Source organism: Apostichopus japonicus, chromosome 15 (assembly GCF_037975245.1).
Source record: "Apostichopus japonicus isolate 1M-3 chromosome 15, ASM3797524v1, whole genome shotgun sequence".
Classification (NCBI taxonomy): domain Eukaryota; kingdom Metazoa; phylum Echinodermata; class Holothuroidea; order Aspidochirotida; family Stichopodidae; genus Apostichopus; species Apostichopus japonicus.
Genome location: NC_092575.1, coordinates 2,240,775 through 2,267,807, shown reverse-complemented (window position 1 = coordinate 2,267,807; position 27,033 = coordinate 2,240,775). Strand labels below are relative to the sequence as shown.

Sequence of the window (27,033 nt, the reverse complement as noted above, 5' to 3'; positions counted from 1 at the left end):
CTACTACGTTTCAATACACTATTTTCAATGTCTGTCATCTATAATATGGGATTATTTGAAGGAATATTCTATGAATCCTGTACAGGTTTGTCGAAAGAAAAGAGAGAAAAAAAAACCCCGACTATTTTACCTTACAAGTTTATATTAATTTTTCAAATAAACAACTTATAGAACTACAACAGAAACTAAAGACAATGACACCATTGGTAATAATAACGAAGAATTCTCGAATTCTCTGAAAATATTGAAAAGACAACAAATTTATAAAATTCACATAAACTTAAAATACAGAAAAAACACAAGAACTTATTATATCACTTAATTACACTAAATTCAACTTACAATTTTATCATTAAAGTTTATATAAAAATAAGAATAATTAAAAAAAATACAGCTGCACTTTTTAAATCAAATGGAAAGGTTTGCACAGATAATATATGTCTCACTTGTGTATATAGGCCTATAGTTCCATGTAGACTTTTTTACTAGCCGTTTACAATTAATATAATTAGGCTCTGTGTGGAAAAGCGAAACTTAAGTCTTTACAGTCGCGTCAATACCAAGTAACACTGTTAGAATGCTTCATCGCAAATTGACAATGTCTATCAAATACATAACGTGTAATAAAAAGACGGTTCTCTCTCCTTAACTTGCTCCGCCCCTCCTAATTCACCCATAGTCTTTCGTGGTGGCAATTTTCTCCAGTGTCTTTGACTGACGAACGCGTTTGTCTATTAACAGTCGAGCTCCCCCACCCAGTCCCATATCCCTAATTGGAGAAGGTTGTGGGGGGGGGGGGGGTTGATGATTGTGGTGCACTAATTATTCCGTAGACAGTGGTTCGCTAATATGAACGTTACGGTAGACGTGTACATAATTAATATCGGATTTTTTTGTACGTTTGTTGTATAAATGATTTGCAATTAGGAGAGGAATGATGGGGGAATTTGGGGGGGGGGTCGAGGTGGTCGAATGAGCCATCTAAATACGGGCTATTACTATCTTTACACAATCATGGCTATTAATGAAATCGAAGTAAAATTTAAAAAAAAAAGGTTTTATAGAATAAAAAAACAAAACATATCAATATATTTTACTGTTTTATCGGAAACTTGTTGGGGATTGTATCTTCCACAGAAGACTTTCCTGACGGAGTAAGGTCTGATCTGGAGCGTGAAGCGCTAAACCAAAAGCTTCCAGTTTTACAGAGAAACATGTTCTTCATTCTCTTTAGGACTTTGGGATTCTGCACACAGAGAATATAGAACAAGAAAACACCCTGTAGTGCCATACACACGCAAAAGAGAAATTGAAAGATAATGCTGATTCCGTGTTCTAAAGTTGACAATATTCCGAAAATCCAGCTCAGACCAAGAAGCGCCCAGAAGAAAAAAGCATTGTAGACTCTTTCAGCCGTTTCTTTTCTTCTTCCCTTCTTGTCGGTTTCGTTGATCTCTCGGAAGATGATACGATAGCAGGCCAGCATGAAAACACTGGCGTTGTATACGGTCAACAGAACAACAATCGCCAGGAAGCCCAAGAAAAAGCCGATGCCACGATGGAGGAAACAGCTGTAACAGCAAATCAATTGGATAAATGCCATGAAAGTCACAGAAAACAACCCAACCTCCACCCATCCCCCCAAAAAAATAAGAAAGAGGATTGAATTTATAACAGTACTGTCAATATTCATTTTCGTTCTTGCTGTCTTTTTGGAGTGAGTCGTATATGAAATTAACTGACTGGCGTTAGCCGTATGATATAGTGATGTGCGATATGCGCATGCGCAGGTAATCTCATGAGTCGGTCAATGAGCTTGACGAAGCCAGCAGGCCTATATATAGTAGTAGTGATAACGCCGAAAAAAAGGACAAACCCTCAACAGCTAGAACAAAGCAAATCATAGAAGTTAAAAAACTATAAACTTTTCACTGTTTGTATAAAATTTTCCCCGACTTACAAATCTGGCTCCATAGCAAAGTCATGTGACTTGTCCAGGAGAAAAACCAAAATGGCCGCCACTGCCGGCATACCTGAAATAAAAACAAACTGAATTTTTGAAAATATACCTGAACAAAAATTTTACGGTTACAAAAATCTTGAATATAAACTATTCTTTGTAGGTATATTAAAAGACTAAATTGTTCGAGAACTGAAAAACTTATATTTCAAACGGTTGGTTAGCCTAATAATTGAAGCAAATGCAGAATATAACAGTGTCGTCATCATATTTGACAATATAGGGGATAGGGTGTAGCCGTGGGTAGGGGTCGGGTCTCAGGCTGTATCATCTGATGCGAACTTGGAGGATGATGAAAGTTAAACATTGTATGATCTTTTTTTTTGACTCGTTATCTCAACCGATTTGTCAAGTGATTGAAATGTTAATCAGGCATAGGCTGAGTTGTCATTTACCCAACAATAAGAAAACCTGCTCTATTGTGTTAACATGCGAGTCAACTAAGCAAATGCAATGAAATTTGGTTCGCTGGTTAGATAACACGAGTATTACAGCTAGAAGTTGACCGGTTAGGAATACGTACACTGAAAAGGCATTGAGACGTTAAATAACGTTTCTCTTAGGTTAATGTTAGTAAATGTTAGCCTTGATATAATACAGGTACACGACTAAGTTTGTACATCCATTCATCCATCCATCCACCCATCCATCCCTCCCACCCACCACTCCTCTGCTGCAGCCCCACCCACCACTCCTCTGTTGCAGCCCCACCACCCAGCCTCTCATGCCAAGCTCTTGTACTATATGTACCCTTATTCGTTGTTGACTTACCCCATGCAAAAATTATAGCATAGAGCATCAGGTGTTTAGTATTAGATCGCTCAAATCGATAGATGAGTTTGTAAATGATAAATGCTTCCACAGCCATCCATGCAAGAGAAGCGAGGCAGAACCAGTGGATCAGAGCAGAGATGACTTTACACATCTGAGGATTATCTCTCCTGTCGACACCAAGTACGAATGACAAGTAGAATGCGATGAGGGAGAGGCAGAGGTTCATGTGGACCTGGGTCTCTTGTTTTACCCGGAGTCTCCTGGAAGGGGTAAACAAGATAAATGATACAAGTAAAAGAGACATGGGTAGAGTCGAAGGGAGGGGGTTATAGGGTGAGGGCATAGGGGAGGCAATGGATATAGGGAGAGAGGGCATATGGGGTAGTGAAGGTTTGGAATAGGGAGAGGGATGGGATATAGGGAGAGACATGCCTTGGGGGGAGGTAGGGGATAGGGGAATGGCTGGTTAGAAGCAGGAGAAGAGAAGAGTCACAGGAGAGGGCCAGAAGGGTAAATATCAGGTATGTGGGACCGTAAAAGGCCTTAGGCTTGAGCACCTTACCGGTCTATCTTGCACATTGGTATATTGAGATATTGGTTTTCTCCATGCAGGCTGGCCCTCGTAGAATAGTAATTTAAGCCTACTGCTATCAGCGGAAATCAAAACTTTTGTTGCACTTGGTTTAAAGCACAATATTTTACAAATAGCTACCGGAATTTTCGTCATATTATTTTGTGTGTGTGAGTTTGTAATAAAGGGGCATATGGGGTGGTTGGGGGGGGGGGGGACAACACCACACCCACTGGATCCGCCGCGCATGGATTGGTCACACCATTTCAAGATCAATTTCCTGCCCACCCCTAAGCTGAAACTTACTTCGAAGCTACCATCATGATAAGGCATAACGTCAACCCAATCACGGAGAGATAACAGCCAACACTGGTGATGATACTCAGAACCTGGTGATATGCTTCTACAAATCGCTCCAATTCAGTTTCACCTCTCTGTCAGGTAATATATGATCAGTTTAAAATTGAATGAAGAAAACACATTAAAGAGACTAATATAGGATTTCAATACTTTCAGCGGCGTATCCAGGATTTTCCACTAGGGGGGGGGGGGGGCGTCAGGCATGAATGATCGCCGTCCTGGGGATGGGTCTAAGGGGAGGGGTGGACAATTTTTGCTTTCGAAGAAGGGCTGAAATGCAAAATGGTGCCATATATGATCCATTTTTCGACCTTAATAATAAGCAACATTTCCAGTAAATATGGACACAAAATGCACAATTTAGTATGGCTGGCATGTCACTTAGTGTTTATAGTGATAATAGGCTACAAACACAATTACCATCTATGTTTCTAAAACTACAACACTTACTACTGTAACTTACAACAAGCAAAGCGAAACTCGTCAAGTGATTACAAAGGCAGACGATAATATTTCCTTCTGATCTGGTTTCGCAGCCCTCTGTGGACCATTGTCCTCCAGTGGCAATATTCGTGTTATCCCAGAAAACACAGATGGCATCTTTGTTAGAATCTTTGCTTTCTTTACCGCTCTTTTCGAGAAAAAAACACAGAGAGAAAAAAATTGCAAACAATTAATAATAGTATTTTGATCGAAAATAACAGGCAACATGCCATTTCATCGCACAACAAATAAGTGTACTTACTATGGCTAATATGCAAACAACGTTGGAGTAAGATTGAGATGGAGTTTTCGAGTTGTATTTTGATTTTAGAAAGAACAATGTAATAACGGTACAGTCACGTGTCTCATTGATATTCCTTACTATATGTTGACAGTTGGAACAAAAGAAAATAGCTATTCCATAACATTTTACTTACTCCTCGTTCGAATTTAATGACAACAGGTGAAACCTTTGGCAAGTCTCTAATGGTGACGTTTGCTATGTCAACCTTGGCAGAAATCACTGGTGAGATGACGTCACTCTCCTCTGACGTCATGAAGACGTCAGTATCTCGAAACACAAAGAACGTAAGAGGAATCTCGGTCCTAAAATCTTGATCTGTGAATCAATGGATCATTTTAGAAATTATGGGTCAACAAATACATTTCTGCTTTTCTTAACGAACTTATAAGCTTGCCGATATAAATAGGCCTATACATGAACGTCCTAACATGTTCGTGATCAGTCCTATAGCTGGCATAACATATACAGACACACTGTTCTGTTGTGTTTAGTGGCATATACTGCATTGTATACGAGAAACGCATGTATATATATATATATTGTGTAAACACGAGAATTAAGTCGAAATGGATAGAGAATAAAAAATATTTCAGAAATCGTTCAAACACAAAACACATAGGCTATACTCACACTCACTCCTAGACACACAATTTACATTAAAACTGTTGTCAGTGACGTTGTTATCTGATGGCAATTTACATGATAGTGGTCGAGGAGGGAGGGGGAGGGGGGTCGGCAACGGCCTCACCAATATTTTTATTGTTTTTTATTAATTATTGTTAGTTATTTATTTCTGTAATTCTTAGGATGCAATATTTTTAGATTGTATTATTTTTAAGCTGTAATACTTTTTAAGTTGTATTTTTTATGCGTTTCTGTGAAGCTGCTTTGAGATCATTCTTTTGATGTAAAGCGCTATATAAGAATAAATTATTATTATTATTATTAATATCAGACGAATGCCGAGAAGGGGGAGAGAAAGCGGACAGGAAAAGTATGGTTTTTATTCATACGGGTGAAGTATGATTTATTCATACCTGGAATTCGGTCAAGCACCGACGGAGGAATGAAAATAGCTGTTCTCGAAAATGTCTTATCATCATCTTTCCGATTTTCTCCTTGAAACGAATCATTATATGTTAAACCATCTTTCAGTGATCTTCTCGATACCTTGATTGCTCTAGCTGCAACATTATCACGATTCTCATGGTAATCTCCAGGAGCTTTCTGAACATTGGACAACTGTTTCTCGAGTAAGTCTATAATGTTTTGTACGTCGGGGACTTCTTCAAGCGTCTCGGAGTTAACCTCTATGATGTTATCAATAACCCCAATAACTGAATCGGTAACCTGTACATGTAGAAAAACAAACAGTGTAGTATGATCATGTAGGCTAGCGGGTTTGGTTGCCGGACAACTACCCCCCGGACAAATACCCCCCGGACATACACCACCGAGGACAAATACCCCCGAGGATAAGTACCCCCCAGACAAAAACCCCCGGGACAACTACCCCCCGGACATACACCCACGAGGGCAAATACCCCCGAGGACAATTAACCCTACCCCCAACAATTACTTCCGGGAAAACTCCACCCGCATAAATACACCGGCACAGATACCTCACCCAGCTTACTACGGCCGAACAACTGAAAAAAGGCTGGTCGGCGCAACTTAAACCAATTGGTTAGAAACTAAGACGTAAAACCTTAACAAATCAACAAAACAACTCTCTCTCTCTACCGAACAGGGTACTGCGAAAGGGACCACTGGCGTAGCAAGCGGGGGACATATGAAATACTACCATCAGAAATGTTGGGATCGCAAAAGCGATTGTGAAAAGAACGAGCGATCAAAAACGATTTTAGTACATGGATGTGTAACTGATTGCTCCGATTTGCATGCAAGGGCATTTCGAAAATTGCGATATATGCAGGCCCATACAAAGGGGGGGGGGTCGAATGGTTTGGACGACCATCATATAAATAAATATTGAAAATTAAGGGGCCACCCCTCCCCTAAGACTTCTCCCACGGGATACAGATCAGTATCGTGAATTCGACACCCATGGCGAAAACATGCGTGCGTGTCTGATTTACAAAGCAGAGTGGAAATGGGGAAATGGTGACGGTCGTGGGAAGGGTATAAGGGAAAAGCGCATTTTGCACATAATGCGAAGAACGTGTATTTTATGTAGAATGTATGTAGATCTAGATCTCATTTGAGAATCACGTCACATGCCAGTGATATCCAAAAAAGTACACATGACAAAGTTCTTCTATCCCCAGTCTCTTTTCGGTCCAACAACAGCGAATAATTGTCGAACAGTGGCACTCCGTGCTTCTGTGAATATTTAGTTTAATTGAGAGTTAAAGATTGAAATAGAAAGTAAGAATGTATATGATGTCATGCATGTATTACAAGTTGCAAGTCTGATTTAATCATTTTTACTTCAACTGTTTTCATTTATGACAAGTGATGTCTCTAACTTTGTTTGTTTAGCCTACCTTCTGTTTGTATTTCAACAAGACGTCATATGATCGTAGGATCGGACACGATAGTACGGCTGAAAAAAAAATTGCGTTTCGAGTTTGTGCCGCAGTCGTAATTTATGGGCTTTAAAGACTTACCCTAATCAATTGTTTTACCCTATAACTCCAATTCTGGTCCTACCAGTCCTAAGTACGTCCCTGCCTATAAGCTATACAGTATCGGTATTCTGTAGCAACTAAGATAAAAAAAATGTAACATTGTTAATAACATATTACATAGGAAGATTTATTGCACATGCCTCAATTTTTTTCTATTGGTGCGTCCATGGAACTGCTACTCAGAGTAGCAGTTCCATGGAGCGTCGTTGCGCCTGTAATTTTGTGTGTATACCGAATTTGCATATATACCCGATTTGCGCGTATACTAATTTTGTGTTTATATACCAGGGCCCCTTGTCGACTTGTCTCGAGTGTGATTTAATCTTCCTTGTAGTTCCGCACAGTGCTCAGAGTAGAGGAGAGGCAGGTTTGTAACTATTACAATCTGATCTTGTTCTCGGGGTTGCCATTTAATGTCCCAATCCGACAGACGTGAGTCAATTCTCAGCCTTAAGCCACCTTCCGGAATGCTGAGAGAGTAGGTAGCAACCTGTCCGTCGCCACTGCAGGAGAGCCTTGTCGAACCTAACTAATGAACACAGTTAACCCGAATCAATTGCTTACCACTACAATGGAATCAACAACAACTGCAGTACAGCTATTGGACTGCACCGGAAATTGAAAAAAAAAGTAACATTACAGCTTTTGACAACCATACTCGAGATGGGAATTGAACCTGTGGGGCCAGCGTCACAAACACACAAAATGGAGGCGTGAAGAAGCGAAGACCTTATAGGAGACATTTTTATAGGGGTGGGGACCTTGAGGTGTAGTTTTTTGATACCTCTAAATAAAAACACACGCTCAATGCTGATTGTGTATATGTGACATCACCATGAATTTGGATGCCCCAAATCCCCAAATTTACCCGAAACTCCTGGCGGCGCCAATGATGTTAGTATAGTCTTGCCTTAGAAGGGCAACATATTACACCATTTGGCATCTAAGCACACTTTCGTACAGTAGAAAATCTCTTAAAGGTGATGGGACACCCCATGAAAAATCCCGGGTATCGGCCAGACGCTACCAGCCTTTGTGAAAATTATTACAAGGAAAACCTATTATTCTTTGGCTTATGGGTGGCAATAGACACAATCGGCGACCGGCGTCACGTGACCTATAGTGGGTATACAACGTAAACAAATCAAGTGCGGTGTATGGCAACATCATGTATTCCCTCATGAAAAATCATCCTCATGGGTATTACGATCAGGTCCAAGGACAATTAGCAATCTCAGGGTTATCATGGTGTGACTTTGTTGTATATTTAAGTGATTCACATGAGATGGCAGTAATAAGGATACTGTTTGATGAAGAATATTGGAATAGTTTGTTAAGTAAATTGAACAATTTTTATGTTAAGTCTCTTCCATTTATCAGATCTCTGTCAACATAGAAACATATAAAAAAGATGACAATATGCAGGGGTTATTATCTGTGATGGTAAACTTTATGAGTGTACGCATGAACACCCCCCCCCCCAAAAAAAAATCCTTGATCTGCCCCAGCTGGTAATAAATACAACATGGAAACATAATCATTTAACTTTTAGTTTTAAGGCAATGAATGGCAGTAAATTAACATTAACAACAATCTTTATAATATATTGGTTTGAGGTAACACCATGATCTCTCAATGAATTGGGGTGGTTTTAGCAACTCAACGTTTCGATTAATAAGCTCTGATCGTCTTCAATACCATTGTTTGTTCAGAACCACCCCACACTCATTGAGAGATCATTATGGTTTCACCGCAAAAATTACTGGATAGTATTTCCACCATGCAAAGTTCAAAATCCTACTTTACAATCCTACTCCTAGTCCTACAATCTTATACTTTGGTTCATAGCACCTGCATTTTAATACTGATATTTAAAAAAAACTGCATTTTAAGGTACAGCCAATAATAACAAATAACTAATGATTCTGTACCCACTATACGTCACGTGACCACCGCTGCTCGGAGTCGCCGATTGTGTCTATTTGTGGGCAATGTAGCAATCACTAATCTGTTTATAGTTGGAATGTAGAATTATTATAACTACGGAACATTAAATTGATTTCTTAGATTATCATCATTCTTTTTGCAAACAGAATGACCAGAGAATAGGTTTCTTCAAATGGTAGTGAAGTCGTGGTCTCAAGCCTCTTTCTTTACTTATGTTTCATACAATCGTACATACTATTATGAAACCTTACAGGCAATTCTGCTGGTATAACGGGCTCCACCGTAATCGGGTTTGACTATATGATAGCCCAGCGGTCCATGAAACAATGCATGGGGGGTTTGGATGGTGATCATGATGCACACCGAACAAGAGGGGTGGACCGTGGTTGTGCTTGCCCCGCCCCTCCCTTCTGCTCCTCTCATCCTAAAAAAGCGTGCACTCACAGGAAAAAAATAGATTAGAATAAGCAAAACAAGAGGAGCGTGGAGGCCGAGTGGCTAATGCTTTTGTTTTATATATAAACCTGTTATGTTGTGTCCTTGGGCAAGGCACTTTTATCTCGAGTGCCCCTCTCCATCCAGGTGTATAAATGGGTACCTGTGAGGTAACTAAGGTGTGTGGGCTGGATTCTCAGCAGCCAGCCTGATGACCAGGGATTCAAAGTGCTATGAGATAGCTGTGCCATATGAAGCGCTATACAAAAACTAACATAACATAACAAATCAACAAGTAAAATTACTCAGACGAAAACTTGAAAATGGTAAGTCGCAATAAGCCGGAATTGTTCGGAGATTAATAATACAGAATAGTGTCACTATAACAAATAGTAAACAAATAGTTACTACCAGCATTGAGCAATGCCCAACCCAACCCCCGGGCCTCGGTCCATTGTCAAACCCTATCCAGGAGTTTTGGGGGCTTATATATGAAAAGCTCGATTTTTTTTTAAAGTTGGTAGGAGGTTATAAGGGCCAGGGCACACGACGACCCTAGTGGTGCCAGTTAAACCGTCACCCTGACCCAATTGTAAATATGCTCTCGGAGTTGCCCGAGGGACCAGGGTATATGTTGAGGCCCGCGGGAAACTAAACTCGAAAAAAGACGGGCGTATCCGTCGCTGCATCCGTCTCCTATAGTTAACGGCATATGTCCAGGGGTATATTCGTCCGGGGGTATTTATCCGGGGGGTAATTGTCTAGGGGGTATTCGTCCGAGGGGGTGGTTGTCCGGGTGGGTACTTGTCCGGGGGGTTTTTGTCCTCGGGGGTAATTGTCCGGGGGGTATCTGTCCGGGTGGTAGTTGTCCTGGGGGGTAGTTGTCCGGGATGGTATTTGTCCGGGGGGTATCTGTCCGGGTGGTATTCGTCCGGGGGGTTATTGTCTGGGGGGTAATCGTCCGGGGGGTATTTGTCTGGGGGGTATTTGTCCGGTCACGGCGGGTTTGGGCTTGCGGGGATGTAGGCTAGTGGGTTTGGACCGTGCTGAGCATGCGCTTTTACAGACAGACTATCAGCCGTTCCTGACAACATGATTGTCTTCATACATCAGACTTGCATGAGGATAATGATATGCAGGTTCATTGTTTTACCATTTAGGAAGGGTTAGTTTTACTACCTGGTCATGGATCATGGGTTAGTAAATCGTTGACGAGATTAAATGTATTGTTTTAATGATTTAAAATACGTATAAAACCTAGAGATGGTCTGTAAGATAGCTATATATATTGCTCAATGTATAGTCCACAGTATATACTTACTCTTTTAGATTCGCTGTCTACTTCCACGATTCTCGTGAGCGTGTCGAGGATTAATTCTAATCCAATTGGGCTAATCGCCTCTGGCTCGTTCGAAGCTAGCACAAGAATTACACCTACATCAGCTACATTGTCGGAGGTAATGTTTCCCTGAGGTGATATCAGAAATGGAAAGAGATAAAAAAAAAAATTAATACAATAAAAAAAAATTAAAAACATTCAAGATTTCTATCAAAGTCGCCTACGATTACATATCTTTGAAGTCGGAATAATTCATATTTCTTTACTTAATATTTTCTTTAAATACCCACCCTCCCGGTCTCCCAGTTTTATACTGCTGAATCGGCAGTTTTATAATTGCTAAACACTATGACGCCATGCAGACAACACATTTTTCACGTATACGTTGTTTTCCGTAACTATTTATCATCGTTACCGTGCTGTTTATTTACTATCCATATTGTAACTTTAATATCGGTTCTCAACTGACCGAACTTCACTGAGAAAAGTCCGGGAAAGCGGTGACGTCATGCAAAATCCGGCATACAACATTGTGGGATTCCGCTGAGACGAAATAAACATCTTTTAGTACTCGCGCAGTCGCACTTCGAGCCTTGTACTCATACGAAGGAGAATATCCATACTTTTACTCATGCCAGGCGCGTAGCCAAGGGGGGGGGGGGCGAAGGGGCGATCGCACTTGAGCATATTTTTTTGTATGTTTTTATGATATCGCTAGTAATTTCAAAATAGAACATGCTTAACTGCAACTTACAAGGCCTGGGAAGTGTCATTTTCAGCGATCTGGGCGGAATTTTCGGCCAAAAATGTTCTCGTACGCTTGCGCCAACCTATGGTGGCGCTACGCTTAGATAGTTTGCAGAGCCATATATACAGCTCTGATATAGTTTGCCTACAGGTTCGCCCCTCCTTGGGCAAATTCATGGCTACACGCCTGACTCACGCTGTGGCACTCGTCTGCCTATCGTATGTTTCTGAACATACGATTTGTACAGGGTTTAGTCTGTAACAAATGGTGGTATTCCTTTACCTGGTCGAGCAAGGCCAATTCCATTTCAAGGTTACTTGAGTTGAAGCAATTTGTTAATTCTGGATCCAGCCATGGCGAGGCACAGATTCTTGTTGCCAGTGGTAAAAAGACTGAACAAAATGGGGGGAAATAAATCGAAATCGAATAACACGTTGAAAACGTGGCGAGGTAGAGTGTGGTGGGGTGGGATGGGGAGTTGGCGGGTGGGGGGGGGGGGGGTAGGTGGGAGGTAGTCGAGATAGTACAACGCAGTCTTGTATAGTTTCTTCAGAGTGCCAACTGATTTAGGTCTGATATAAAGGCTGTATTAATTATTTGCATTAACACGTAGAAAACCTGAATTATCCGCTGGACACATTGGCGTCGGACATTATCCGGATACGAACAAAACAAAATGTGATAAAGAAGTTTCCATGGTGAATTTTCTTACGTAGTAGATTTTGTTTCATAATGTGAAATATATATATAGTGCTGAAGAAGAATATTTAAAGTGTGCTTTGTAGCTACGGTAACAAGATGATGGAATTTTATGTAATTTTTACTCAGTAGGAAGGAATTTGATGAAATTCCGACCATTTCAGAGATGTCATGCCACGTGGTCAGAATGATAAAAAAGATACGCCACCGTGACCTAAACTGTTACATTAAAAACCAACATTCATGTAGTGTAAAATTGCATATAGAAAATCGAAAATGTGTTGAATGATGTCTCACAGTTTGAGGTTCCATTCGGACAAAACTGAGTAGAATTAGCCATTGTGCCTGCTTCGGTCATCTCAAAGGTCAGATCTATGCCACTGATGGTAACATTCTCAGCTGGACACGGTTCCGCGAAAGTTGTCAGGTCTGTTAACAAAATACGAAATCGCATTTAATACACTGCTCGTCGAATTAAACATCTTCTGTTATATATGTTAATTGAGTAATTAACATGATGGAAACAGTATAACGTTGTTCAATTTTCATTTCTTTTAAATTTCATTTAATTCCAAAATATAAAAATGAAAAATAAATTAAATGAAGGATTTTGAACAATATAGCAATTCTTATTTGACATCAGGACATCAAATGAAGTTTGGATAAAATTTGGAATGTAGGCAACTTAAGCCTTTGTATTATTTCAAAACCACATCGCTTTCATACAAAATCATAGTTCACATTATAAAGCAACTGGTTTTAGGATTAAAATTGCTTTTCAAGGAAGAATAGCGCCATGGCATTATAAAATCACCATCTATATTGGCGGATTAGCCTATACCAGAATCGGTGTAGCGCAGAGATGCTGAAGGTGGCGCTAGGTTGAAACACCGAAGGCAACAATTTCCTTTTGGTTTGCAAAAGGAACATAGTTATGGGAGGCCATTACCAATAATCAAAGATATCTTAAAAAAAACAAAAAAAAAAACAAGGAACACATTTACTGTTACAAATACAAGTTATAACTAGTTATACATGTTCCCTTTTGGCTAAACAGTGTTTAAATTAGCAAATTTATTTCATGTTTTTGATGGTAACTTTGTTTGCGGTAATGATCGACCGGCGCCCTTATAATGGTAGTTTCATCGGAAGCACTAACGATTCTGAGTATTTCTAGAGTTCCTTTATAAAGGAGAACCTCTAATTGTTTCAAGGCAATAGCGCCACCAGTCTGATCATCTTACTTACTCCACAAACTTTACGTCAAGTTCTAAACATGAATGTTAACCTTGTTGTTTTGTTTTTTACATGCGTTCCAGCAATGATGAAGTAAGTACGTATGATGATGGCTCACCTGTGGCACTAGGAAGGCCAGTAGTAAGATTCACTGTAGCAGACTGTGTGGAGACTACCAACACTTCTTCGCTGCTATCACTATCTTCACTTCTTACCCCAGTGCTTCGGCTCTCACCATCTGACATTTTGCTGTCGCTACTGTCATCGGACCTCTGACTATCTTGACCAGAGTCGCTACTTTCGTCATCCTCTGAATCTTTGGGTTCACTTCTAGGCATAGTTACGCTTTCTTTACTCGTTGTGCTCTGGCTTTCTGTTTCACTACTAGGCATAGTTACGCTTTCTTTACTCGATGTGCTCTGGCTTTCTCTCTCGGAGCTTCCGCTTTTATCGGTTTCATCCTCCACAGAGCTCGTGCTCCCTCCATCACGAGTTCCGCTTTCTTTGGTTCCATCCTCATCAGAGCTCGTGCTCCCTCCATCACGAGTTCCGCTTTCTTTGGTTCCATCCTCATCAGAGCTCGTGCTCCCTCCATCACGAGTTCCGCTTTCTTTGGTTCCATCCTCATCAGAGCTCGTGCTCCCTCCATCACGAGTTCCGCTTTCTTTGGTTCCATCCTCATCAGAGCTCTGGCTCCCTTGATCACTTTCATCTGACGGCTGACTGCCAGAGTTTCCGGTTTCGTCTTTACTACCTGAGCCCCGACTTCCGCTTCTTGAGTCAGACCCAGATCCTGTGTCGGAGTCTTTGCTTTTGCTCATACCTTCGATTGTGTCGATAAGTACTGAATATTCATAATTGGAAGCAAAAAGAGATATTCATAGAGACATGATATTTAATATATAAAGAAAAACATCGAACAATATATAGCAAAGTCATAACTGACTCGTACTCTTTTTGTGATTATATATTACTATACATTAGTTAAAATTGTATGTCAGGATTATCGGACTGCAGCGGACGAAACTGGCATCATCTTCTTGATCGATCATCGAATATATTCGTCAGCACACAATGTATATACTGCCCGACTACCTATATACGACTCTCCATATTACGATGTTTGAGTTGACTCGGGTCGCGTTCAGTTGGGCTGCGTGCTTCCAGGTTTAGAGCAATACGGCATGAAGATAATTTAAGTGAGTCAGCAAAATGATCAAAACAATCTAAAAATACAAATCAATCTACAAAACAAAAATATCAATACAAAGCAGTCCAAGCAAAACAACACCTGCAACGTCACTTTCCCTGCCAAATAGGCAATCCTTGAACCAGGTGATATTAGTTGAATAATGCAATGCTAATTAAAAGTGATCTGTTGTACGGTCTCAAAATTTCGTTTTTGCTTTATTTATTTATATATACATATACATTTACACATAAATATATATATAAATGATATATATATATATATATATATCATTTATATATATATATTTATATATACATATACATTTACACACACACATATATATATATATATATATATATATACATATACATTTACACACACACACATATATATATATATATATATATATATATATATATATATATATATATATAAATACATATATATATATATATATATATATAAATATATATATATATATATATATATATATATATATATATATATATATATATATATATATATATATATATATATACATATCAACTTCCAGGGTCAAATTAACTATTGCATCACCGGGTACAAGATCCCATAACCAGTGAACCGACGGCGTCATATTGCGATGCCATGTTAACCTATACGAGGACGTTCACAAGGAAGTAAGTGGAATAAAGCCATTCATAGCTAATCATAAGGAAGTACAGTAGTCGAATACTACCATTACACAACAAGTGAAATTCAAGCAGTTCACTTATTATACGCTATGCCTATGCAAACTAAACCCATTGCCGGATAAATTGTAATAGGAGGCTATCCAAATAACACTAACCCGATGACAAATACTCCCCCCCCCCCCCTCCCTCCATCTATATCTATCCCCACGAATCTGAAGAAAACATTTGTGAAGGTGCACAGAAAGGAAGGAAGGAAGGAAAGAAAGAAACAACATAATATCGAAAAAGGAATTCTGCCAGGCCATTTCATGTTGACGAGAATATTAAAATTTAGCATGTAGATGCGTTTCATGTTAGTATTTCAATAATAATAATAATAATCAGTATAACAAAAAAAAACAAATAAACTTGTAAACAAAGACATGATTGGATAGAAATGAAATCGAGCCAATCATGTCAGAATTAAACTCACCCGATCCCCCCCCCCTCCCCCAATGGGAGCATTCCAATCCTTAATTGGTGGTCCATCCCTGGATTAGGCCATTACTTTGTAATGGGGGCAGGCAAAGGAGAGGTGGTTCTACTATAGATGTCACGGTATACAATTTATACTTGCATATCGTGTAACCTGTGGATCACATTAATTCATCGGGTTCCTTCGATACAATTCAGCAAGTGGTAGAGAAAAGAGATTCCAAAAGAAATCCGACATTTTCGTTGAATCACAAAAGACATATCACTAATCCAATTTCTACACCTCTTGGTATCAATTCGTAAATATTGCTTTTTCTTTCAACATTCCTTCAAACTGAGTGAAATTGGAACTAAATTGGTAGTAACATATTGATAAATGAAACCAAGGAGTTATTACTAATTCATAAATATACATCAGCTGAACTTACCCGACAAACAAATCAGGCCTATGAAAATAGCGGTAAAGTGATGTCCCTTGCGGCCCATCTTGAAAGTTCCCAAGGACACTCTTTTGCGATGATAAGTCCCAACTATATAATCAAATTGTAGCTATTAGGGGGTTCACAAAACAAAGAACAAATTAGTGCATAACTAGTGTATTCTTCATAACACGCAAACAAAATGAGCAAGTACAATGGTACACACACTGCAACTTGAAGTGGTATAGTACAGCTGTAAAGTGCGTGTTTAACAAGCCACAGATCAATGCACAACAAGAAAGCCTTATCTTCTATAGCGAATATATATATATATATATATATATATATATATATATATATATATATATATATACTTTATTTACGATTTTCATTTATATATATATATATATATATATATATATATATATATATATATATATATATATATATATATATATATATATTGGCCGTAATGAAAAGGATTTCTTTTTTTTAATTGTTTGCTTGCTCGTTTCGGTGAGGTGCATTCTTTAGCTAATATATTGTAAATCGGCGGTATAGTAAGTGTTATTGCACAGATGTATTGTTCGTGTTAAACAAGCCACAGATTAATGCACAAGAAGAAAGCCATATATTCCATGAAAAGAAATATATATATAGGCCGTTATGAAAATTATAAATTAATAAATAGTCTGCTTGTTCGTTTCGCTCAGCTGCACTCTTCAGCTAAAGTTGTTTTCATGGGAAGTTATGGAAAGGCAGGGAAAGAAAGGTCCTATAACAAATAATTAACTGCGACACAGACGGTTCATTGCTATAATAATATTGTTTTGGTTTATTGAACAAAGTGGTAAATTAATATATATATATATATATATATATATATATATAATATATATATATATAAATATATATATATATATATAATATATATATATATATATATATATATATATATATGTATATATATATATATATATATATATATTTATATATATATATATATATTTATATATATTTATTTGCCTTTGCCGTTTACCTCCATTTCATTAACATAGAGTCTGTTCAAAGTATCTCTTTCGAGATCCGGCTTTAGGAATCACAAATGATTTTCGAGTTGGTTAGCATCATGTTTGACCTCTAGAGTAAGGCAAACTACATGTCACCAAAAACAGAACTAGTATTGTTCGATACAGGTGACAAACGCCTACAGTGGAATTACGACCTTCCTTACCGGTTTAGAACCTCTGGACATACAATCAGCGTCCATGGCCTAGTTGGTTAGGGTGTCCGCGCCCGGGTTCGAATCCCGGTGGAGGCTGGAAGTTTTTTCACTGTTCCTGATTTTCCAACTCATAACGATTTTCATTTATATATATACATACATATATATATATATATGTATATATATATATATATATATATATATATATATATTTATATGTATATATATATATATAAATGAAAATCGTGACAACGCCTAAATATATATATATTTATATATACACCCTCGCAAACTAACGCACGTACTTTTCCTTAACCATTTTAAAGACATTTTCACTCCAAGTATTAGGTTCCTTTCTAAGTATATGGTGGAAATGCATGACTATACAGGTTACCGCTTAATTTGATACACAGCGCAAGTCAATATACCAGCATATTCAAAGATTTAGTGAAGCCGATATTCTCAGATGCAGATGTGACTAACCATGGAGCTATAAACAGATTATAGCTCCATGGACGAACACATCTTCATGCAATTCAGTGATTTCATAGTTGATGGCAATTGTCACCATGCCAACCCCGAGGCAAGACTACAGTGCATGACACCAACCACGCGCTGTTTCCCATAAAAGTGTAGTAAACTTTCCTTGGTCTGTGAACTTATGAAAAGTATGAGGGCTGAGAGAACATAAGCAAAAAGATAGGGAAAACAATTATGTGTCCTCGTGGGAATATCGAACTGTGATATATGCTGTACATATATATATTCAGCTGGTAAATTCATAGTGTTGCACTCTTTGGGACCAGATCCATAGTATTGATAGGTACCTGTACGGAACTGTGAAACGATGGCGTCCACTGAACACGCACCGGTCCAACCGAACTCCCGAGAGGCTGTGTTTATGCTTATCAAGGAGGGAAAGGGCCCCAATGGCCAAGGAGTGGCGGGTACCTACGACAATTGGAGCAAATATGATGAGGTAAACTATGACGTGGTTTCATATTTATTTCTAATTTCGTAATTTTAAAATCATATTATTTTAGGTGAATGTAGTTGGCCTTTTTAACACCTGAAATACGTACAGGTATTATAGCTAGGATATATGATATGTAAAGTTTATCAAAAGGAGACTATAACGTCTATACGCAGGTTCCACGATTTGTAAAAAATGTCCAAATGGATTGTAAGAAATAGAGAAAGATTACCAAATAGTAAGAAGTCTTCATTTGGACAAAAAGAATTGTCAACGAAATATTTAGAACTTGGGAGGTCAAGATGAAAATTTGAGCCTGCAACATGGCAGTTCCATTAAAATGCGCTCGATTGTCTCCTGTTTATAATTATTTGACAAAAGGCGTGCACCAAATGCATGGGGGAGGGCGTCATCAGTGTTACCCATGTATTAAGTGTAGCAGCTGGATGGTTCCCAGGGTAAGGTGTAATGAAATATTGCACGTTGCCATCTAACTAGGTCCTGGATGGAATTATTATTATTATCATCATCAGTCGAACTTAAATCAGCATGTCATTTCCATGGCGGTTTTAAGAGGCATTAAATTCTGTTTGACCAAATAAATGTTAAACTTAAATTGCGACAGAGTGTGATTGAAATTTTAGATAGAATTGACTGAAATCATCTGGATCTGTAGGCTATGATAATTGATGTTTAGCAATAGAATGTTTGCACTCACTTGGGACGACCAGAAATTCAGCCTATAACCCAGATCGTGAAATGGAACTTCGTGTTCAGTTGAAATTAGATCGAACTTAATTGAATTGATTTGAAAGACAAGACTGAACGAACCCTTATAACAGGGAAGAGGTATTTCAAGACTAACAGTATATACCAGCATGACGCCACTAGAATTATAGGCCAAGTAGATATTATTATTATGAATCTTAATGAACGAATTATTCCAAATCCTTTGGTTGCCATGGTCAAACTGATAATTTCTGGAGCAAAAAAAAAAAGAAGTTAGATATTACTCCACGCAGAACAAACATCTTTAATAAAAATGATTAAACGCATGTAATATCATTTGAGTTTTAAGCTACACTTTTTGTTTTTATTATGAAATTTATGGGTATTATGACGCGCACTTTTGAAAAAGGTCACGATTTTACCATAGCAACAGAAATATAAGCTGTAACTTGATGGGTCCTATATGTATCAAGTCTTTCGATGTGTTTTACACAAACATGAAGTCAAAACGAAACAGGAATTAAACTTAATCATTTCCCGGTAAAACTCAAGTTTTTTTTTTGTAGGCCTATATGATAACTAGCTAACCTTTATCAGCTCAAAATGTGATAAGTTTGTGTCTCAAGAATGTGTTTATAGAATGAAAGAATTTCCGCAAAATATTATTCGCATACTTTTCTTATTATACGTATTATATATTTGAATAGTATTTGTATTTAATGTTGTCCTTAAATATGCATTTCCACTCTGAGTATATATAGACTGCGTCACAAATGGTGTCATTATTAGCGAAGATATTCTTATCCGGAAATTTACCAGAATTTGATGTTTTGCGAACATGTATACGTAAAATGTAGATGTGCAGCATGTTCTCAAAACAAGCCATATTGAACCTACCACGTTACACATATCATATAGGCCAATACAGATAGGGAAATGAGCTGCATGTTGACAAAGATATATATATATATATATATATATATATATATATATATATACAATATATATATATATATATATATATATATATATATACGGTTAAGAATATAATAGGCTGGTGCTATCGACGCGAAAATGAATATAAAATCATGTCATTTGAAACATGCTACTAAATGTTTAGCAACAATATAACTTAAAGTAAAACAAAAGAAAGTATTAGAAATGCAAAATGGAATAATATAAAGTTAAATTTAATGGACAGAAAATAGAAGAAACGAGAATGAGGATTTCACGACACACATATATAGCCTATATATACATGTTGAGTACAATGTGCCTAAACCATTGCAATTAACACATATCGTTTGCTATACATGTATACCAATAAGGGGTTAATCAACGGTCTAGCGTGCGTTACTCACGGGTTTAATGCACGATCGGGGGATAATGCAAGCGATGCACGAGGGCGGAGCCCGAGTGCATCCAGCGATAGCATTAACACCCGGAGTGCATTAATCATGTGAGTAACGCACGCTAGACCGTTGATTAACCCCGTGCATTCATACACTACCATTTGTGTGGGGGAAAAATCATAAAACAAAACATTTTTGGTTACATATAACCAAAGATTTATTAAAGTGATGCCCCGTAATTTTACCGTGCGTTACTCACAGGATTAACCACGGTCAGGTGACCTGAATGGACCAATAGGATTTAGGAATCTTTACTAAGTATGAATGAATATAGGCTTTCCAGAAGACTTCAGACTGCACAATGTAATATTTATTTGGAAAAAGACGATAAATGAAATGGAATGAAATATACCCATTACTTACATGATGGATTTGTGTGAAGTAAAAATATAAATCATGATGCAAAAGTGAAGCGAACTTTCAGTGTAAACTTGACTCCTATAGTTTTGTTATTCTCTATATATCCCTGTACGGCGGGATAACCACTATGAGTCAGGCGCGGCGGAACGGAAAAATTATTGGGGGGGCTAATGTGTGAAGACTATCTAAGCGGACCGCCACCATCGGTTGGCGCGGAGCGTACAAGAAAATTTTGGGCTTTTTCAAACCCCCAGATAGCCGGAAACGGCACTTCCCGAGTGTTTTATGCTGCGAATACCTGGCCCTAAAATATGGGTCTCAAGCCTGCAATTTCTCAGATTGCACGTAAAGTCTGTAAAAACATTGTAATTTGTATATTCGATGGTGTTTTAAGAGAGTAGCTATTACTCGTAGTGTACTCGCAAAGACGTTTTTGAGTGTAGTAAGGGCAGTGGCGGAGCTAGGGGTATTGGTCGGGGGGGCAAGAATGGTCTGTAGGGGCGCTTTCGACACTATCTAAGCGGAGCGCCACCACAGGTTGGCGCGGAGCGTACAGAAAATTTGTGAGTAAAGATACTCCCGAGATTGCAGGAAATGACCCTCTCCGGGGCCTTGCTAATTTGCAGATAAACGGAGAATAAATAGGTGTCGTCGCCATTTTGTCGGAAAATTACACCGACAGAATATGACAAATGTCAATAGGTATATGAGAGCGCAATAAAATAGTCAAATATCGCGAATAAGTAAAAAGTAGTGAAAAGCTGAAAAGGGCGCCAGCAGTCCATTTGAGTCTGTCAGGGGGGGGGGGGCATCCGCCCCTGACTGTATATATGGACGCTCGATCCGCCACTAAGTAAGGGGATGTTGGAGAACTGGCTGAAATGAGGCAAGTCATTGGCCTAAGACGAAGTTGTGTTACGCTTACCGGTACTCACACTCACTGCTTCCACTTTTCACGGGGCGTGAAGACGCGGTTGGGGTGACAATGTGGTCTATAGCAAAGGGACGGGCCGAGGGTCCCCCAGCAATTACTAAAATTATTACACCTATAGAGTATACGTGTGCATCGGACAGATCGACAAGTATGCATTGAAAAATGGGCCTTGGTAAATATTGGGGGGGCTTATCATGCATTTGCCCCCTCAACTTTTTTATTGGGGGGGCTGAGCCCCCCCAAGCCCCCCCGGTTCCGCCGCCACTGCTATGAGTTGCAACCTTCAATGTTGAAGGGGTTCATCCATGCAAGAAATATAGTAAAATATTATACAGGCAGCCCGCATCGTCTGTAAAGCAGCTGTTAATCCTTTTTGTATGGTGAAAAGATCTTCCGTGGGTGGTGTGGTTAGGAGGAGAGTTGTGCTCTTTTTGGGGGGGGGGGTGGAAAACAATACTTCGAGCGAAACGCATTTTCGGCTTACAAACACTTTCACTCAATGACACAGCACTGACAGCAGGCCCTTGCCAGTTATTTACCAGGGAAAAGCGTGTGGGAAATAGGAGGAGGGAGATAGGAATATGTATAAATTTACACTTGGGTTGCAACAGAAACAAAACCAACAAAGGCTAAAATAAAACACGATCTGTATAGTCACAAAGCTGTACAGACCTAGGCTATAAGCCCGTCTTGGAGTAAATAGACTGCCATGGAAGAGCCTGCATGTACACCACATCATATAGGCTATCTTTGTTCCTGCTATATACGCGGTAGGTAGGCCTATGTCATACAGTGCGTAACGTTTTAAAATGATGGTTCGCAGAATATTCAATATTTATTTTTTTCACCCCACTGACAGGACCACAATGATTATAATGGACCATCCTTCGTGGTTTCTGCCTTGTCCGAACTCACTAACAGGAAAGACGTTTCCATATTAGACTGTGGCTCTGGGACTGGCCTTATTGGTGAAAAGGTACTTTTTTTCTGTAATTTTGGTAATATGTTACATTCATTTTCTGCAAGTAATGTCTAGTACTAATTAGTTTAACCTTTTCGAAATTCTGTTGTGAAGTTTAAACAGAAATAACATTTTTTGTTTGTTTTTGTTTTCCCCACGCTTCCAGCTGAAATCTGAAGGCTTCACGAATATTTCTGCTCTGGACGCTTCGCAGGAGAGTCTCAAGTTGGCTGCGAAGAAAGGCGTTTATAAAAAGTTAAGTTGTGTTGAGGTCGGAAAGAAGAAGATGCCGTTCGACGACAGTAAGAAATAAAGCAACTCTCCATGCTGATATTAAGAAATTGTTTTCCTTTTTGGTTTCGATGAAATCTCATATTTCGTGTGTAGTAGCACATTTCGGGGAAAAGGCCTATTGTTTTTTTTTGGGTGGAGGTCAAAGGTCATTTGGGGTCACCAGGGGTCAAATTGTGAAAACCTCGTAAACACGATATCTCAAGAAGGGAAGCTTGGATCGATCCCTTATGTCGTGTGTAGAAGTACCACATTAAGTAGAAGAAGCCCATTGTTTTTTGTTTGTTTTTTTCTTGTAGAAGACGTCTAGTGTTTTCTGTGGAGGTCAAAGGTCATTTGGTTTCACCCGAGGTCAAATTGTGGAAAACTTGTTTCATAATCTACCGTTTCAATAATCTATGTGCGATACGCCTCATAACAATAGCTTAGGTTGTTGGCAATTGGAAATTATATTATAGGCATCCGTATAGTATCAGCGAACCAGCAAAAAAGCAAAAGCAGCGACGAAAATGGCCTTGAACAAACTGTGTCGCTATTTGATCGGCACTCTATAAATACATATGAATAACGTTTTATATACTGCTTGTACGTACAATGGTAAGGTAAAATTGGGTTCGTTGACACAAAAGCGTGAAGGAAAAATTGTTTGTGTCAGAATTCCAATACAAACATCTCCTAGAAATTATTTGGCATTTCCTACATGTCATCAGTCATAATTCGCAAAATAAAGAACAATTTCAGAAGTTTTGAAACAAGTTTGCTGTTCTTTCTGCTATATATTTTTATTGCACCGGTGACGATGGAAGAAAGATGCTCTTTCAGACTTACATTTTCAGTGCTTAAAAGCTCGCTTTGGTTTAGGCAGTGTAATGGAGTAATAGCCATATATTTTTTTGCATACCAATCTGCAGCTAAAAGACAAGATAAATAATTTGGAAAATGTACGAATCACGCTTATCGAGTAGCGCTTCAAAGTAGCAGTAAGGTACTGTATAGGCTTAGGATTCGTGCACACCTAGCTACTGTATAGTTTATGCCTTGTTCTAGAGAAGCCATTATGTAACAGAAGCCAAGCTGTCTTCGTAGATATATTTGCAGATGTTTTATTCGTATTTGTTTGAGACAATACAGAAGCCTAGCTGCTTATTTACGATTCTGCCACATGTTTGATTTTGTTCATAACTTCCTTTTGGTTGAGAAAAGTTTAAAGTTTACACTGTACAGAAACATTATTGTCCAATGCGCAATTACGTAGCACCATGTATCTGCCTAAGTGTCTTCTGTACCTATAACCTTTGTTCATACAAAGAATTGATGTTGTAGATCTGTACTATGGAGATTTGAACAGCAGTCATAGTGGCGAGTGAATTTTGCGTTTTGGCGAGCAGAGTTTTAGTCACGGTCGCCAAAGAGCGAGTACTTTAAAAATATTTCAGTGTCGAGGCCTGAAAAGGCTATAAAACATAATTTCTCATAATAGAAATCATGGGTACTTTTCATTCAATGTAGGCTATATGGATTTGCCATATTGAGTACAAGAATCCTGTTGCCTGTGAGGTCAAATCTCATTTGAGGTCACCAGAGGTCAAACTCCGAAAACCCTTTTACAAGATACCTAACGATGGGAATTGTGGATAGCCTACTTCTCATACTTAGTGTGTGGATCCGGATGAATCACATTGGGTACAAGACCGTCCTATTGTTTTTGGTGGAGGTGTGTATTGTCACGTACAGTAGACTGACCTGCGTTTAACCATGCCGTAGTGTAATTGTACATCAATGTAGTGGTTCGGGCAATTTATATTGTGACAGCTATTTCTGGTTAACAAGGCAGCCACAAGTCTAGTGCAATGACGTCATCGAAACCTCAATGCATTTTGCATTCTGGTTTTATTTTCCATATAACGTCTTATAATTATTTCTTACATTTTCGTTACAATTGTTTAACCTTTTCATAATCTACCTTTCTTGGAAGTTTGATTTTTTATTATCAATTCTTCGTTTCCTACTTTCCAAATTTTCCAGTTTGCACGACATCCATCTGTATGTTAAACAAGTTGATGAAAACGACTATGTTAGAACCTGGCGACACGCCGGTCATTGAAACTTCCATACGTTTGTGATCAGCATGTATACAACCTTGCATCGTCGAGAAACGATAAATTCACGTATAATTGCTAAGCAGTTCGTCTTTATATAGGCCTATCAGCTTTACAAGTCAGAGTGCCGTTGGTTTCAATTCGATATCTCGAATACAACGACGGGGTGTAGGCTGTGCTTTGATAGTAACACGCATTCGATTTATAGCGTTGCATTGTATCATGCAACGATTATATAGCCTACACCTTAAATGGGGAATATCCAGCCACACCCTAAATCCACACAGGAAGCTGTCATATCTAGTTCCACGAAACTTGACAAACTGCAGTCTCTGAAATCACTGAGAATTCCTTTGAGGAATCTCTGACTGACTCTTCTGGGGAAAGCACCTTCACATCCGCTAATTCACACACAATTTGAACTGCACAGTTCTTACAACACCGTTATGAGCAAATTTTAGCAAATAAAATGTTCGCCTGTTAATCGTTTGATAACTTTTCTACATTTACACATTTTGGTCCTCTTACCGTTTACACTATTTAATGACGGATAAGTTTCTCCTTTCCTTTATTCAGATGAGTTTGATGTGTTGGTGGCTTCTGGATGTGTCCTACCGACTCACATCAGCCCAGATGCGTTACGAGAATGGGTCAGCATTGTGAAACCAGGTATAAAAGATATCATTGAAAACGTGTGTGTCAGTGTGTGTGTGTGGGGGGGGGGGTGTGGAATGGGGGTTATAGGTGGCAGGGGTTGAGTGCAGGGGATTCGGGGTTTTTTTCATGGTGGAGGAGCAAAATGTACTATATAGTACTCATAGAAATTGTTGATCGCAAATTTTATGGGAGGATCCACGAAGATATAGAAGCTAACGTTGTCTTGGGAGCATTGGTAATCACAGACTAGTTAAACTCTGGTAAACACAATGGTATCGTAAAGATATTCACGCGATTATCACTTGAATGCAAATAGGTCTAAAAAGTCCTAGTCACGCTGGACTCTTTCTTCTGCATGGGAATCAAGTAGTCACATAGGGCACGTATAGTTTGAACGTAACACACTTGTGTGTGTGTGTGTGTGTGTGTGGGGAGGGGGAGGGGGAGGGATGAGAGGTGCACCTCCGATCGGCATAGTAATCAGGAAACATAACAAAAAAAGGTTTATATATTTCACGGTTGTTTAAATCATCTCCGTAATAAGATATAAATTGCGTAAAAGTCAATTCAATTGTATTGATTTTTTTACATTGTTTACATATATATATATATATATATATATATATATATATATATATATATATATATATATATATATATATATATATATATATATATATATATATATATATATATATATATATATATATATATATATATTATTTTCATACAGGAGGCTTCATTCTCTTTTCAATCCGACGAGTTTTCCTGGAACTTATTGAGGGTGAAGAGACCTATTATTCAAAAGAGTTTGTCGAACATTTGAATCAAGTATTGGAAGAACTGGAGAAAACCAAGAAAGCAGAGGTGATATTCAAGAGAGATTGTCCAAACTACTTGTGTGGTTGGCATTCTTACTTGTACGGAATCAAGGTCGTTCAATAAATCAAGGTCGTTCAATAAATATGACGTCACAAGAGTTGACTTATGATTATCATAACTTGCTTTTCTTTCTTTTCTTTGGCGGATTCTGGTTTTTATTTTTCGAACGTCCTGTTATCGCCTA

At 38.5% G+C, this 27,033-nt stretch overlaps 2 protein-coding genes across 2 annotated transcripts; one reads left to right on the top strand and one right to left on the bottom strand.

Moving 5' to 3' along the window:
- Positions 1-122: 122 nt before the first annotated feature.
- Positions 123-16,564, bottom strand: LOC139981555 (adhesion G-protein coupled receptor G7-like). The gene is made up of 12 exons (XM_071994025.1): positions 16,336-16,564; positions 13,686-14,411; positions 12,629-12,760; positions 11,915-12,024; positions 10,867-11,013; positions 5,550-5,862; positions 4,646-4,827; positions 4,189-4,356; positions 3,672-3,799; positions 2,792-3,054; positions 1,961-2,033; positions 123-1,571 (listed from the first exon to the last, which is right to left on the bottom strand). The coding sequence occupies exons 1-12, from the start codon at positions 16,391-16,393 to the stop codon at positions 1,094-1,096; spliced, it is 2,778 nt and encodes a 925-aa protein (XP_071850126.1). The 5' UTR covers positions 16,394-16,564; the 3' UTR covers positions 123-1,093.
- Positions 16,565-18,285: 1,721 nt separating this feature from the next.
- On the top strand, positions 18,286-26,961 carry LOC139981551 (methyltransferase-like protein 27). Its single transcript, XM_071994023.1, has 5 exons — positions 18,286-18,530; positions 22,819-22,935; positions 23,087-23,222; positions 25,887-25,979; positions 26,701-26,961. Exons 1-5 carry the CDS (start codon positions 18,399-18,401, stop codon positions 26,910-26,912), a joined length of 690 nt encoding a protein of 229 aa, XP_071850124.1. The 5' UTR covers positions 18,286-18,398; the 3' UTR covers positions 26,913-26,961.
- Positions 26,962-27,033: the final 72 nt, after the last annotated feature.

Coding starts and splice junctions, on each gene's coding strand:
- LOC139981555 (XM_071994025.1), bottom strand. CDS start 16,393: ATGGGCCGCAAGGGACATCACTTTACCGCTATTTTCATAGGCCTGATT. Junction 14,412..16,335: donor AGGCCTGATTTGTTTGTCGG/GTAAGTTCAGCT, acceptor ATGAATATTCAG/TACTTATCGACACAATCGAA. Junction 1,572..1,960: donor TTTGCTATGGAGCCAGATTT/GTAAGTCGGGGA, acceptor TTGCTGTTACAG/CTGTTTCCTCCATCGTGGCA.
- LOC139981551 (XM_071994023.1), top strand. CDS start 18,399: ATGGCGTCCACTGAACACGCACCGGTCCAACCGAACTCCCGAGAGGCT. Junction 18,531..22,818: donor ATTGGAGCAAATATGATGAG/GTAAACTATGAC, acceptor CCCCACTGACAG/GACCACAATGATTATAATGG. Junction 22,936..23,086: donor CTGGCCTTATTGGTGAAAAG/GTACTTTTTTTC, acceptor CCACGCTTCCAG/CTGAAATCTGAAGGCTTCAC.